General features: G+C 56.7%; 3 protein-coding genes across 8 annotated transcripts; 1 reads left to right on the top strand and 2 right to left on the bottom strand.

Annotated features, from left to right (window-relative positions):
• Positions 1-473: 473 nt before the first annotated feature.
• On the top strand, positions 474-2,802 carry RNF5 (ring finger protein 5). The gene is made up of 6 exons (XM_019985494.2): positions 474-654; positions 1,558-1,576; positions 1,671-1,783; positions 1,886-1,940; positions 2,018-2,135; positions 2,229-2,802. Exons 1-6 carry the CDS (start codon positions 515-517, stop codon positions 2,324-2,326), a joined length of 543 nt encoding a protein of 180 aa, XP_019841053.1. The 5' UTR covers positions 474-514; the 3' UTR covers positions 2,327-2,802.
• Positions 2,803-2,925: 123 nt separating this feature from the next.
• Positions 2,926-6,469, bottom strand: AGER (advanced glycosylation end-product specific receptor). 3 transcript variants are annotated; one of them, XM_019986037.2, is made up of 11 exons: positions 5,976-6,469; positions 5,696-5,802; positions 5,371-5,563; positions 5,126-5,190; positions 4,715-4,802; positions 4,403-4,618; positions 4,163-4,293; positions 3,837-3,978; positions 3,564-3,590; positions 3,314-3,443; positions 2,926-3,190 (listed from the first exon to the last, which is right to left on the bottom strand). In XM_019986037.2, the coding sequence occupies exons 1-11, from the start codon at positions 6,025-6,027 to the stop codon at positions 3,091-3,093; spliced, it is 1,251 nt and encodes a 416-aa protein (XP_019841596.1). In that variant the 5' UTR covers positions 6,028-6,469; the 3' UTR covers positions 2,926-3,090. The 3 variants fall into 3 exon arrangements, with proteins under 3 accessions (XP_019841596.1, XP_070634263.1, XP_070634264.1); XM_070778162.1 differs by having other exon boundaries at positions 4,424-4,618; XM_070778163.1 differs by lacking the exon at positions 5,371-5,563 and having other exon boundaries at positions 5,696-6,469.
• Positions 6,470-7,580: 1,111 nt separating this feature from the next.
• LOC109577208 (pre-B-cell leukemia transcription factor 2) lies at positions 7,581-14,569 on the bottom strand. Of its 4 annotated transcripts, none has more exons than XM_070778158.1 (12): positions 14,183-14,568; positions 13,867-13,975; positions 13,458-13,657; positions 11,392-11,438; positions 10,387-10,460; positions 9,917-10,164; positions 9,626-9,816; positions 9,303-9,438; positions 9,049-9,202; positions 8,572-8,660; positions 8,364-8,450; positions 7,581-8,236 (listed from the first exon to the last, which is right to left on the bottom strand). In XM_070778158.1, the coding sequence occupies exons 1-12, from the start codon at positions 14,222-14,224 to the stop codon at positions 8,144-8,146; spliced, it is 1,470 nt and encodes a 489-aa protein (XP_070634259.1). In that variant the 5' UTR covers positions 14,225-14,568; the 3' UTR covers positions 7,581-8,143. The 4 variants fall into 4 exon arrangements, with proteins under 4 accessions (XP_070634259.1, XP_070634260.1, XP_070634261.1 ...); XM_070778159.1 differs by having other exon boundaries at positions 11,392-11,435; XM_070778160.1 differs by lacking the exon at positions 8,572-8,660 and having other exon boundaries at positions 14,183-14,569.
• Positions 14,570-14,808: the final 239 nt, after the last annotated feature.

The following is a 14,808-nucleotide window of genomic DNA, read 5'->3' as shown; positions in this document are numbered from 1 at the left end:
ACCTAGCTACCATTTTCCGTCGAGTTCTAGCCAATCAGTTGCTTCGGAGCCAAACGCTCCAAAGTCCAATAGGAATCCGGACGTTCTCTGAAAGAGGAAGTAAAAGAAAGACTGGGGCTTGTAGTGGGCGACGTCTAGGCAGTCTTGAGCCAATTGCTTCTGGTCTTTGGTTATGACTGGCAGTTACTCAGACGAATAAAGCCCGCCCTAGCTGGGTGACAGGACGTATGGAGTTGTTACCAATCCCGTGGCATCGTAGACTAACTGTGACTGTGTCAGCCTATAGTCATTGTGTAAGGGCGGAGCCGCGTAACCATCTTTCCGCCCCCCGCCTTTTGGACCAATCCTTCCTTCCGATTCTGTATGATTGGCAGGCACTCAGGCCAATAGTGATTAGAAAACTTTGAAGCCTGTCCAAAGACCGTGGGCCGGAGGAGGTTTCTCGTTTCTCGGGGCGTTTGTATGTGTGTTTCAGGGGACTAAGGGGTACGCGGGGGACGAAAGAGTACCGGCCATGGCAGCAGCGGAGGAGGAGGACGGGGGCCCCGAAGGGCCAAACCGCGAGCGGGGAGGGGCGGGCGCGACCTTCGAATGTAATATTTGTCTGGAGACTGCTCGGGAAGCTGTGGTCAGTGTGTGTGGCCACCTGTACTGGTGAGAATCTAAGGGGGCAAAAATAAGTGGGGCTCACATCTATCCTGGGGAGGTTGGGCTGGGGGTGCCACAGTCATACAGGCAATCGGAGGGCACATTTTCATAGGTGAGGCCTGAGTGGGGCTTCTTGCGTCTTTTGGGGTATGTGTGGGTGAGAGGGTCACGTCTGTATAGAGGAGACCCGTGGAAAGTCGTAGGAACTAGGCGCCAACTAGTGTGTTAAGAAGAAATGGGGCGCAGGAGGTGGGCACCGCACGTCTGTGCAGGTGAGACCCGAGCCACCTTACCTCTGGAAATTGAGGGGTCTTAGCTGTACAGTTGGGAACAGATTAGAGTGCAAGGTTAGGGGAGATCTAGAGAACGTGGGATCACATTCAGATGAGTTGTGTCAAGGGGTGGTATGAGAAACCTGCGGACAAGAGCACTGTGGAGGAGCGGCCCCCAAAGATTAAGGAATTGTGGAAGTAAGGTCTTTATTGAGCATAGGAGATAGGAAAAGTAGTGGGAGAAGGTAGGTGCTGGTAAAGGGGATTTGCTTGGGGAGTTATGGTGGCAAGAATGAGACGAGGGCTGAAAGGAGCTTGGAAAGGGGTGGTTGAAGAAAACTGGAAATTAAATTGAAAAGCAGAGAAGGAAGGGGTGAGGATTTGTATATGTATGGGATGTGGGGGGTGTGGCGGGGGAGAGGAGAGAAGTGAGGATTGAGCCTGTTGAGAATGGATGTAGCTTTGGAAGGTTAGAGAAGCAGGATGGCCAAATTGGCTGGCATGGTAGGAGTTGTGGAAAATATGAAAAGAAACAGCAGGTAATACCTGGTAACAGCGAGGTGGGACTCTGAGGTTGGGTAGGTATCTCTTTTGTGTTTGGTTTCAACTGGTTTGACCTTTCTTTTCCCCCTTGCAGTTGGCCCTGTCTTCATCAGGTGCGTACTCAGAGGAGATGAAGAGGGAAATGGGGAGGTCTGAGGAGCTGGAAGAACCCTTCTGTGTACTGGAAACCACATTTTTTTCCCCCAGTGGCTGGAGACACGGCCAGAGCGGCAAGAGTGCCCAGTGTGCAAAGCTGGGATCAGCAGAGAAAATGTTGTCCCTCTCTATGGGCGAGGGAGCCAGAAGCCCCAGGATCCCAGGTAAGAGAGGGGAGGTGGTACTGAAGGATAGTGGACACTTCTGTCGGGGGAGTGGGGTGTAGAAGAGGAGGGAATATTGATAGTCCCTCTCCTCTTCCTCAGATTGAAAACCCCACCCCGCCCCCAGGGCCAGCGACCCGCTCCGGAGAGCAGAGGGGTGAGTCTTGTCTGATTTGTATTCCTTCCTTGCCAAAGACTTGCCTCGTTCCCCACTGACCTTCTCCGCCTCCCTAGGGATTCCAGCCATTTGGCGATACTGGGGGCTTTCACTTCTCATTTGGTGTTGGTGCTTTTCCCTTTGGCTTTTTCACCACCGTCTTCAATACCCATGAACCGTTCCGTCGGGGTACAGGTAAGCGTCTGCCCTCAACTGCTACCAGCAAGTCCTCTGAATCCCCTGGCCTATGAGTGGATACTTCTTTCACAGCTCTCTTCTCTTCCACAGGTGTGGATCTGGGACAGGGTCACCCGGCCTCCAGCTGGCAGGACTCCCTCTTCCTGTTTCTCGCCATCTTCTTCTTTTTCTGGCTGCTCAGTATTTGAGCCGTGTCTCCTTCCTGCCCACCACCAGCCAGAGGAGAATCAGTATTGGGGGTCCCTGCTGACCCTTCCTTACTCCTGGACCCTCCCCCCCACAGGCCCTTCATTTCTGTTGGCTAAAGCCAACCCTGGCCACTTTCCACAAGGATGTGCGGAGGAAGAGTGACATCTGTGCATAGGCTGGGAGAACCTGTGCTCTGAACTGCTCCCTCAGTAGCGTCATAACTCTCAGCTCTGGGAGAGGAGGGTGGACTAAAGACAGTGTCTGTCTCTCCTCTCTCCTGATCCTTTGCTTTCCACCATATTTCTTGATTTGATGTTGAAAGGTGGGCAAGGCTTCCTCTGACTCTTCTCCCATGTTCCCCTTGATTTAATTTAATTTTTCTCTCCCCAGTGTCTAATGTGGGTCCTGACTCTCAAGTGCTTCCCTCCCCTCACTACCTCCTTTATGATAAATTCAATAAACATGGTAAGATGTATTCACTCTGCCTACCTTTGTCCGTCCCTCCTTCAGGACAGGAGCATCTGCTCCCCAGCTTGAGCAGATATTGGTGTGGTGTGGGGAAGCATGGGGGAGAGGGCATCACACAGCACACAACAGCAAATGTGGCAGGTGTTTACTCATCACTTTTTGTGGGAGGCTCTGGTTGTGGAAGAAAGTTTGGGAGACGTGGGCTGGAGATTATACAGAGGAGAACTGGCCTGGGGCCAGAACAGAGTGTGGGAAAAGAAAAGGGGCTGATGGATCGGGTCTGGCCGTGGGCTCCTCAAGGCCCTCCTGTGCTGCTCTCTGCCGCCTCGGGCTCCTCTGGCTGGTTCAGTTCCGCTCTCTCCTCCTCTTCCTCCTCCTGGTTTTCCGGGACCTTCCTGGGGAGGAGGATTGGGGAGAATTCTGCACATGGTTTCTAGCACGCCATCATTTCTTAACCCCACACCTCTGCTTCCTGCCTGGAAGTTCTCAGTCTGAGGTGTCTGGCTTCCTCCACTCACCTCTCCTGTCCTTTGCGTTGCCGCCTTCGATGCCACACGATGACCCCAATGAGCAGGGCGACTGTCCCCAGGCCTCCCAGGATCCCCAGGGTCAGGGCTAGGGTTTCCAGCCCCGGCCCTTCCACAGAGCCTGTATGGAGATGGGGATAACTGAGGGCATGGCCCCACCACTCATAGTTGTTTTCTGGTTGACCCCCTCAGTCCTGTTGAGGTCTGTCTGCTTCTCTTTGACTTTATCCAACCCCCTCACCTGCAGTCGTCCCCTCCTCGCCTGTTTCTGGAAAACAAAGAAGGGAAGGCTTCAGTTTGGAAGCGAGGTATTTAGTGGGAACCCCAGTGAGTCCCTTAAAGAGACAGGCTGTTCTCTTGGGTTGTGTCGGACAGAGGAGGCCTGGGTGTGGCTGCACTGAGGGAGGGGTAGGGTGGCTCTTGGGGACAGTGCTAGTGTAGGGTGGGGAACTGGGGCCTGCACTGTCCCTCAGCCAGCCTCAGGGTTGGCCTGGGATTCAGAGGAAGGTCTCACCGATGATGCTGACGCTGACAGCACGGCTCTCCTGGGGCCCATGGCTGGGATGGGTGGCCACACAACTGTAGGTTCCCTGGTCCTCAGGCCCTACCTCTGGGAGGAGCAGCATGGGGCCAGGGGGAAGGGGCAGGGGCCTGCCCTGGTGGGGGAAGGAGGGATAGGAGACTATTAAACCCCCTGTCCACACATCCCATACTTCTGTCCTCGCCTCCACATCCTCAGATACCCTTGTACCTCCTTGCCTGCCTCTCCATGAACCCCCTGCCCTCCGAATTGCCAATTATGTATCTTGCTACCTGCCAGCCCCCTCTCAGGTCACTCACATCCTTGATCCAGTGGATTTGAGGTGGGGGCTGGGCGGGGGCTTCACAGGTCAAGGTCACAGTACCACCAGGAGCTACTACTCCCCCTTCTGGCTCTACCACCAACTGGACTTCCTTCAGTGGCACAGCGTCTGGGGGTGGGAAGGCGATGGGGTTGAGAGTCCTACCTGTGTGTGGTCCCAGTGGCCACAGGCTGAACCCTTCCCTTCCTGAGGGTCATACATTCTGACATGTGCTCACCCACGTTGGGGCCCTCCCCACCTCGGCGCTCACTCCAGACCCTGAGCTGGATGGGGGCCGTGTGCAGGGCTCGGCGCCGGGGAAGGCCAGGGGTGAAGCTACAGGAGAAGGTGGGGTGGAGAGCTCCTCCCCGAGCTGGGGTCACCATCAGCTCCGAATGGAGCGTGAAAAGCCCTGTCTTTGGGTGTCTCTTGGTCTCTTCCTTCACTGACACTCCTGTGGTGGGGGGGAAGACAAGGTGAGACATTCCAGGGTGGGTGTGGGAGAGGGCTCAGAGAGAAGGCAGCTGGGAGGGGAGACGCTGGGACTCACCTTTGCCATCAGGAATCAGAGTTTTCCCATCCAAGAGCCAGTTAAGAGTCCCTGCAGGGTAGCCCCCCTCGGACACACATGTCCCCACCTGGGGAAAAATCAACTTCATCATCTCTGGAAATAAGAGAATCCAGTTGCTCAGATGGTAAAGAATCTGCCTGCAATGTGGAAGACCCGGGTTTGATTCCTAGGTCAGGAAGATCCCCTGAAGAAGGAACTGGCAAGCCACTCCAGTATTCTTGCCCTGAGTATCCCATGGATAGAGGAGCCTGGCGGGCTACAGTCCATGGGGTCACAAAGAGTCAGACACAACTGAGTGATACATACACACACACACACACACACACACAGAGCTACACTCCCCTCCCATCCTCAGGACCCCTTTCCACGTCTCCCCTTTTCATCCTCTACCTTATTGGGGACACCAGCCATGAGTTCAGAGGCAGGATCAACAATTTCTGGCTTCCCAGGAATCTCTGAAGGAGGGAAAATTCCTATCAGAGGCCACAGCTTTGAAGATTCTCACACCCTGGGTGTGGGAATGGGGGCAGCTGAAGTCAAGTTCTCCCAGGCCAGGGCCAAGGAGTCAAGGGCTGGGGTCGAAGGCTTTTCCTTAGATGAGAGGTGGGTGGTGAAGAGGTCCTGGGAACCCTTACGATAGACTCGGACTCGGTAGTTAGACTTGGTCTCCTTTCCGCTCCGGCTCGTTGCCCGGCACCGGAAAGTCCCCTCATCCTGGATCCCAACAGCCGGCAGGAGGAGGGAGCCGTTGGGGAGGACCCGAGCCACGCTATCCCAGGGGTCTCCCTGGGGAGACAGGACTTTCCAAGCTTCTGTCCGGCCTGTGTTCTGGGGGCAGAGGAGAGGGGCCTCAACAGTGCAGGCCCTTTGGGAAAGGACTGATGAAGAAAGGAGGTGGGCAGGAGGGGGCGCGAATCTCACTGGCGTCCCCAGAAGTGGAGAGACAGGAGCCCCACTTACCAGTTTCCATTCCAGCTGCTGGGGTGGTTTCTTGGGGGCTCCCTTGCAGTTCAGCACCAGTGGCTTCCCGATCCGGGCTGTGATGTTTTGGTCCCCCATGACTGTCCCTGGGAGACAGCACCATGATGGAGGGCAGGGAGATGGCAGCTAGCAAGACTAGAACAGGGAGGATGAGGGAGACTGGAAAGCGGCACCCAGGTTCCTGCAAAGCTGGAGGGGAGATTTGGGGACAGGGCGGGGTGCCTTCTGCGGGGAGGGTTGTGGCAGGGGAGTGGCTCACCCCACAGACTGAGGACTAGCATCCAGGCTCTGACCACTGCCCCTGCTGCCATCCTGCTTCCTTCCCAGGCTCCTGGCTCTGTCTGCCCCTTGCTGCTGTGGCCACCACCCTAGGTGGGGCTTGTACCCTCTCCCCTGCCCCCATCTCCCCCGTCCTGTCTCGTCACAGGGAATGCTAGGAATTCAAATTCAAGAGTCCTTCAGGTACTAGGAGAAACAATTGTCACCCCACCCCAGGGCACTGCCAGCCTCTGGGCACAGTCACATCCATGGGGGGGTGGGGAGTGCATCTCCTAGGGTCTCTCACCCCTCAGGACCCCCAACCTATTCCACCAGTCCACTGAAGGCTACTGGATGACTAAGCAAGGTTGCCAGGCAACAGGGTTCAGGCCTGGCTGTTTCCCAGGAGGCGGGGGTGAAACCTGGGGCCTGGGTGGTGAGGGAAAGACTGGAAGACCTGGGTGGGGCGGGGATTGGGGAGCACCTATTTAGGGTTTTCTGAGAAAGAAAAAAATTTTTTTTCTGGGGTTTTTCATATTTTTTAAAAGAATTCTCAACTAAACCCAGGAAAAAAAGAAATTTCTTTATTTAAAACTGTGGTTGTTTTTTTTTTCTGTGAAACTACAAGTTTACAAGTGAGGAGAGAACTGCCCCCAGCCCATGCCTCCCACCCCCACCCATCACACTCCCAACCTGCCCCCCAATCCTGCCTGGATCTTTGACGGGAGGGGTTCCCCACTGTGACAGTCTTATAAATGCCTGAGGATGTTTGAGGGGTTCAGATGGTAGGGTTCAGGGCCCAGGGTTGGGGATGGAGATTTTACCTTCCCTCATAACCTGGCTCTTTGCAGCCTCTTTCCTCTCTCCCCCAACCCTCTTGATTTTGGACTGAGAAAAAAAGATACCTCATATCTGGGGAAACTGAGGGCAATACACACACAAACACCCCAACCCATATTTAACATATTTGGCAATAACCCCCTCCCCATTCTTCCTCCTCCAATCTTTAAATAATAGTTTAAAAAAAAAGGATTTTCGATGTGTCATTTGCTCACAATTACTGAGTCCAGCCCTGCCCAAGGGATGTAGGAAGAAGGGGGATAGGCCGACAGAGCAAGACCGACTGCCTCCATGCTCAGTGCAGCAGAAAGCTGCCCACATGAGCAAAGGACACCTAAGTGACTTTATAAGCAAAGGAGAATACCTAAGTGATTGTGTGTGTGTGTGTGGGGGGGGAAGCAGGCTTGATGCCCTGTTAAATGTTACTTCTCGATGGACAGGACTGGAGCCAGGCAGGCCTATTTGTTCCCCTTTCTCTTATCATGACCCCTTTGGCTATTACCCCTAATATGGGAAAGCAACTTAAAAAAAAAAAACAAAAACACATTATTTATAAAAACATCTACTTCCCCAAACTAAATTAAAAATTAAGAACCACCACCACCACCAAAAACTCCCAAAATAAGAATTAAAAAAACTACAGATGGAACCCCGGGATAATTTTTCTTTCCTTAAAAAAAAAAAATTCAACCCCAAAGCCCAGTCAACAATTCCCTAAAGTAGCAGAAACTCCCTCCGAGGTAGATATCTGAGTCAGACACTCTCGTCCACCGAGCGATTCTATTGGTTTAAGATGAGCTGCGTATGAGGTAATAAAAGCCGTCTGGAGGGGCAGGAGGTGGGGGGGGACAGGGGGCGTGGCCCATGTCCTCTGTCCAGAAGTCATGTCCCCATTTTTGGCATCTCTGGTTGGGCAGGGCTGGCGTCTCCACAGATCCCAGAGCAGATAAGTGGGGTGGGGGAGGTAAGAGTGGGGGAGCCCACAGAGAGACAGAGAGAGAGAAACAGAACAGTTGTTGGTGTGTTTATGAGAAAGGAGAGGAAAGATCTGAAAAATAGGGTGTGTGTGTTTCTGAGAGAGAGAAAGGGGGAGAAAAAAAAGAAAGAAAAAAGGGGTAGACAGACCCCACTCTCCCCTGAGGGGACCCCATCTTCCCTGCCATGTCGTCGGCACCCCCAGCACTGACAGAATCTGGCCGGGGAGGGGACGGCCCCATCTGGCCTTCTCTTGTCTTGTGCTTCTCCCGTGTTTGGGTCTTCTCCGGATGCCTGTGTCCTCTTCAAGAGTTGCCTTGTGAGCCCCCACCCCTGTGGCCCTGAGGGGCAAGATCAGTTGGAAGTGTCCGAATGAACGCTCCCTGGTCCCTCTGTCGGGGATGTCACTGAGGACGGGGTCACAGCCTCCTGCCAGCCGCCATTTGCCTGGGAAAAAAAGAGACAGACAGCTGGGGTGGGGCTTTGAGAAACCCAGCACAGGGGCCAGCGCTGCGAGGGAAAAGGCCTCCCCACCCCCATCCCCTGAGGAGAGGGGCTTCAGGGGCATACTCACCCTCATTTCCCGAGGGCTATACATCTGGCCTCCCCCGAGGTTATCCCCGTAGCCCCCTGGCCCCATTGAGTGTCGGAGTGATTCCACCTGCAGGCAACAGGGGAGGACACGACACAGTGAGAGGCCTTGGAAGAGAAGACTTTCATATCCAAAAGTAGGGGAACCGAGTTTGAAAAAGCCCTACTCAAGGCGCGATGGACCACCTGACCTGGGAGGCAGAGTAGGAATCTCCGTTGAGCCCGGGCATCCCCAGAAACATGTCACCGGATCCTGAGAGATTGAAAGAGCCACCAGAGCCTTGGGGGAGCAGAGGGGGAAGTAGGGAAGAGTGTAACAGAGCCTGTGATGGCAGATGGGAGACTCCCCACAGCTCTCAGTTTTCAGGAAGTGCCCTGGACTAGCTTGGTGGAGGCGTACCACCATACCCAAATTATCCACAAGACAACATGGCAACACTCAGAAGGAGCGGGCTGTTTCTGAGCCTCCCCTGGCCACTTACTGGAAGAAAGGCAGAAATAACTTCACTGGAGTGGCCTCAGTCCCCCGATATCCCCACCCATCTGACCAGCTTGGTTCCTCTCACCCCAGAAGGCCCCCTCTTTCTACTCTGATCCTGCCTAGACAAGAAGTGGGACAAAAGCAGGAAGCGTGCAGAACAGTCAGCCAGGGTGGCAGTGGGATCCACCTGCGGAGGAAGGGGGTGTCGGGGAGCTGGTGCGGCTGTGACCTCCCTGGGTGACCGACACGGCGGTCTTGACGGCATAAATGTTTGCCTCCTCCTGGAACTTTCCTATGTTTTTCTTATAGCGAATCCGCTTGTTGCCAAACCAGTTGGAGACCTGCGGGGTGGTGGGGTCAGAAAGCAGGGTCAGGTGGGAACCTATTCCTCTGTGAAAACCTTAGTTAGAGCTGTGTGCCCTCCAAACGCCTCCCCGGTACCTGAGAGACAGTGATTCCGCACTTCTTGGCAAGCTCCTCCTTAGCCTCCTCACTAGGGTATGGGTTACTCAGGTGGGAGTAGAAATACTCATTCAGAACCTCCGTGGCCTGTTTGCTGAAGTTACGGCGTTTCCGTCTATAGAAGAAAGAGGGGGTGATGAGGAGGGTGTTGGTGTCTTGGCCGGGCCATCCTGTCGATTCACTTCACAGGGCGCCAATGTCATGGAGCAGACTGTTGTGCTGTGCAACATGGAGGCCTGAGGCGTGGGGAAAAATGGGAAGGAGCTGAGTGCTGGGGGCCGGTTGGGGGCCCTGGGCCCCACCTGGCGTCCAGGAAGCGGGAACGTAGGATCATGACGGCCTCGCAGGTGCTCTGCTTGAGTTGCATCTGGATGGCGCTGAACTTCCGGTGGATGATGCTCACCATGCGCTCCATCTCCTTGGGTGCCACGGGCCGCGTGCGGCTCTGCTCCCTCAGCAGGTTCATGACGTGGGTTGTGAACTCGTTACACGCCTGCAGTGGGGGCCCGAGGCTTGGTGAGCAGGAGCCCTTTGGCCCTGGGCATCGCCCTTAACGGCCTCTCCCTCCACCCACTCTGGCTTCTTCTCCTCACCTGCTCATATTTCTCCAGCTCCGAGTGGTAAATGTGGCGGATCTGGGCAAGTTTGCTGCGATAGTCCGAGTGTTCGATGGAGTTGTCAGGGGACACTCCGCCCCCGGAGGCTGCAGCTGCTGCCGCTGCAGCCGCTGAGCCACCCCCTTTCTCAGGCCCAGCCACACCCTCTGCCAGAAGCATGTTGTCCAAGCGCATCAGCTGTGGATCCACAGGCTCCTCCTCTTGGGAGCTTCGAATGCTGAGGCCTAGCGTGCAGGCGAGTGGACTTAGGGACCCCACACCCCAGCTCTCAGCCCTCCTGGAGACCCAAGTCTCCAGGTGTGGGTTCCCACCCAAGCCCCCCTTAGCAATCTTCCTGACCCACACTTTCCTCAGAGCCCCAAGTTGTCAAACTCTTAGCCTAAGTTCCACAGGGAACCAGGGTTCTGTCCCCAGAGTTGAGGAATCGGAGGAGGGAACTCACGTACCAGTTTTCTCCTTGATTTCACACAGGACGCTAAAGAGAGCAGGCTTCATGCGGTGGCAGTTTAGGGCGTGTTTCCTTGGGGAACGGGAGAGAAAAGTTGAGAGGCTATGGAATTGCCAAGGGGGAAAAACAACCACAGGACGACACACCCACAAGGGTAAGAGAGGGGAGCTTGGGAATAGGGAGGTGGTGGGTCAATCTGTGGCAAGAAAAAGCAAGGCTGGGGGCCGAATGAAGTCTGGGGGGTTCTTAGGAAGAGTTCAGCTTCCATGCAGAGACAAGGTGAAGCTGCCCGGCTTTGGCTGGAAGGAGGGAAGGTGCCGCGAGCTAAAGGCACCATGGCCAGGTGGGGACTGTGGGAGACGGTCTAGAAAGGTACAGAAGAGGATGTGGGAATGACTGCAGAAATAAGAGTGACTAGGTAGATTTCAGAGGAAGACAGGAGGAGGCCGAGGAGAAGGAGGAGGAGATCAGAGTTTGAGGTGCCCGAGGGGGTGAGGGGTGCTGAGCTGAAGTGGGGAGTTCAGTATAGAGATGTGTGAAGGGTCCTGGGACTGAGCAGGGCTCCTAGTGTCCACTGAGCAGGGGCGAAGGGTGCCCGAGGACCTAGGAGGCTAGGCCCTGGGTGGAGAGAAATGGTCGGAGCCCTGGGGAGGGGTCTGGAGAGCCCTAGGAAGAGGGTGGGCTGGAGAGTTAGGGGAGCAGACAGCACAGCAGGTTTTCAGTCTGGGAGTCAGAAGGGGTCTCTGGAGATGGAAGGATGTGGGGTGGTTAGGGAGAGGTGGGGGGGTAAGACCACCTAGGGTTCCCCTTTTCTAAGGTTTCAGGGACTGGGGGGTGAAGGGAGGTTTGAGAGGGATCACTTATCTTGGGGCTCCCGGGAGTAAGGAGAGGAGAGCTGTAGTATCCTGGGGAGGGTCCTGAGTTGGGGGCTTCCAGAAGGTTCAGAGCTTGTGAACCGGGCTTCTGCTGGGTCTGTGTGGGGTCCCGGGTTGGGGGCACTCACTTGGCCTGGGCCTCATCCAGGCTCTGGTCGGTGATGGTCATTATCTGCTGCAGAATGTCCCCGATGTCTTGCTTCCCTCGGCCTCCCGGGACCCCCCCGCTACCCCCACCGGGGTCTCCGCCACCGGGAGGTTCGCCAGGGCCCCCAGGCTCCCCACCCACCAATCCAAGGGCCCCCCGGCCCCCGCCTGGAGGGGGCGGCCCCAGCAGCCGCTCGTCCATAGTTGGGGGGGGCCCTGAGGCCCCCTCCCTGCTCCGCCCCTCCCCCGCGCCTGGTTACTTCCCCCCCAAACTCGCTGGGGCCGCTGCTCCCTCCGCCCCAACCCCCGCCCGTCTCTCCGGCTCCCGGCTCTCCCGGGGGTTCACCCCGGCCCTGAAGGGAGACCTGGGGTACCGTCTGGGCCCCCCACAGGAGACCCCGGCCCCCGGCGGCGGAGAAAATGGAGCCGGAGAGAGAGAGGAGGCCCAAGCGGGGGTGTGTGTGAGAGAGAGAGGGAGGAGGGAGGAGGGAGGAGGGGGGAGCGAGGGAGGGAGGTTGGGGGAGGGGAGCCGGGGAGGAAGAGGAGGGGAGAAGGGAGGAGGAACAGGGAGGAGCTGGGGGCGGAGAGAGACGCACAGAAACAGAGGAACTGAGACCGAGTGGAGGAGGGGACGAGGGCGGAGACTAGCCCGTGGGGAAAATAAGGGAAGGGCCCAGGGGCTGGACTTCTGTGGCCTTGAAGCGGGGGCGTGTTGGAGGCTGGGGGTCCTTCTACCCGGGTTCTAAATCCGGGATCAAGCTGATGAGGACCCTGGCCGCTGGAATGCCTGGGTTCACAGACAGCTTAGTTCATATTTCTTATCCTAATGACTCCCCTCCCTGTTCTACTTAATTAAAACCAGGAGAGGGGGGCTGGGGGGGATAATTAGGGAGGTCTCCAGCCGCTGCTTAATGAGCCAGTAATTAACCAGCCAGGGAGGGGAGCTGGCCTCTGGCCAGACTCGGGAGAGCGGGCAGCCTCCGGCCTCACCTTCCTACCCTCCACCCGGCCACCCCAGACACCAGTCTTGAGTCCAGAGGGGGATCACATTTATTCATATAACCAAACATCAGACAGTTCAGAACAGCAATGGGGAGGGAGGGTGGGCAGGGCTAAATGTCCTTTCACAGCCTGTAGGCCCCTCAGTCCTGGGGCTAGGGGGTGCGGGTGATGGAGATGTGAGAATGGTCTTTATGTCTTTGCCGGGCCCTCTCTTCCTTTCTTCTTATTGGGAAGGAGGGTGGAATTCCCAGGTCAAAACCTTGGGAGATTTGCTGTTCTTTGGGAGATGGAGGACAGAGCCCTGAGATCCCACCTGGTAGCTTGACTACTGGGGTTGTCCCCACAGCTCAAGACGGAGACTCTCAGGCACTCCCTGAGATCAGAAGAGAGGGTGAGGTGTCCCACTGAGGCTGGGATCCTCTCATAGCCTCATAACACACTTGGTTATGGCGGGAGTTATTATCCATCCTACCTTGGCTATTCCTAGGCTTTGAGACTTTCACCTGCTCCACTTCCCAGGAAAGGTGGATGAGGGTGATGAATATTGAGATTTATGCTGGGTCTTCCAGTCTCTGGTGCTCCTCCCTGGCAGGGGTGAGGGCATGCAGTGGGGCTGCCCAGCTTTTGAGCCCCAGGAATGCAGAGGGGCTGGTGGGGGGCTCAAGTCTCAGCAGGTGTGTGTGGGGGGCCGGGACCTTTGCTCCTCCATTCGACCCCCACCCTGAACTCTCAGCAGCAACTCCAGGAGCTCCTGCCCCCCTGGGGGTAGGGGAGGCTCTGACCGCTGGGCTTCCATCCGCTGGCACTGGAGGAGTGGAGGAAGGGGAGGTTGATGGTGAGGTTTTAAGAGGAGCAGACCTTGAAAGGAGCCAGGGCTGGTGTGAGGGGCATAGAGGACACCAGTGATGTGGGGATAGGGAGAGTAGGACCTGGCGAGGGGGAAGATGCCTGGGGAGAATGAGCGGTAGGACCCAAGAGAGAAAAGGGGCCAGAACCAAGAAGCCTGGATCTTGCCTTCTGCGGGGAGGGGTGGGGATTGTCTCACCTGGTGACTGAGGATGGTGCTGTAGAGCTGTTCTCTGTCCTCAAGAGGCCGGGGCAGGGCTCGACCTAGGCTTAGGGGGTTCTTGGGGGGATGGAAGGTGGCTCTCTGCTCCTCTAGGCGGCGGGACTGGGCCTCTGCCACCAGGTCCAGAAGGAGCTCGGTCTGCAGGGAGAGCAGGGAGGCCGAGCGGGGCCCCAGGGCTGGGGAGAGGAGGCATGGGCTCAGATCCAGAGAGGTTGGCAAAAGGAGTGGTGGGTGTGTGTGTGTTGGGGGTGTCAGGGCTACCAGGGTGTGATGGAGAGTTGGAGGGGGTGGGGAGAGAGCCCCTGATGGAGTGGGCCTTGGTAATAGGATCAGGAAAGAAGTGGGTATCAGGTTAGGGAGCTCCCCAGAGCGGGGCTGGGGGTACCTGTAGGGCGAGTCCCTGGAGGAGGAGGGGACGGAGGGGCAGACCTCCAAGGCCGAGTGCTGGAGCTCGCGGGGGGCCAGCCATGCTCATCCTGATGGGGACCCTGATGCTGAGAGACATCCGTTCCGGTCAAGTAGGGGTGGGGTGGGCAGAGGGCTAGGCCAGCAGCCCATTTCCTCTCTGTGTCTCTGTTCCTGCCTCAGTATGCCCAAACCCATCCAAGTCCCCTGAGTACACCATTACTCAGTCTCTGCCCCAGGTCCTCTCACCTCTCTCTCCCCCAGTGTCAGCCTCCCCAACCCGGTGCCGAGCTCACCTGCTCACCATCCTCTTCTTCCTGGGGTCTCTCAGCCTCCATACCCTGGAGGGGAGAAACCGATGGGGGAGGGGGTAGCTGGGATTTGGGAGGAGGACCGGAACCCTGAGTTCCTGAGGGGAGTAGGGGCCGAAAGGGGTGGGGGTGAGCCGGGGGCTGGATGCCTGGGTACTGAGCAGGAAGCTGGGTTCCTGGTCAGCCCCCCCACGGGCCCCGCCCATCCCTGTCAACTTCCTCCAGTTCTCTTTTCCCACCCAAACTGCTGGCTTGACTTCTCTTGCCCCAGGGGAGCAGAGAGACTGGGAAAAGCTCCTCCAGCTGCAGTAGTGGTGGGGGTTCAGAATGGGAAAGGATTTTTGGCTTTCCCATCTCCAGAGCCTCAGTAGCCCCCTAAACCCCAGCTGTGTTCCCTCCACCCCCCTCCTCCCCTTCACTTCTGTCAACACAGGAACTAGCTACAAAGGAAGTGGTTTCACTCTTCAGAATCCCCCCCCAATCCCCCCACCCCCAACCCCAGGTGCCTTCTCTAAGAAGGACCCACTGCCTGCTTCCCAGCTTCCCTGACTTCCTGGGATGGGGAGGAGCATGTTTCCAGTGGGAAGACAGATCCAAGGATGCCAGGTCCT

Source organism: Bos indicus, chromosome 23 (assembly GCF_029378745.1).
Source record: "Bos indicus isolate NIAB-ARS_2022 breed Sahiwal x Tharparkar chromosome 23, NIAB-ARS_B.indTharparkar_mat_pri_1.0, whole genome shotgun sequence".
Taxonomy (NCBI): domain Eukaryota; kingdom Metazoa; phylum Chordata; class Mammalia; order Artiodactyla; family Bovidae; genus Bos; species Bos indicus.
Note: the sequence above shows the minus strand (reverse complement) of the source record. Positions and strands in the feature narration are given on the sequence as shown.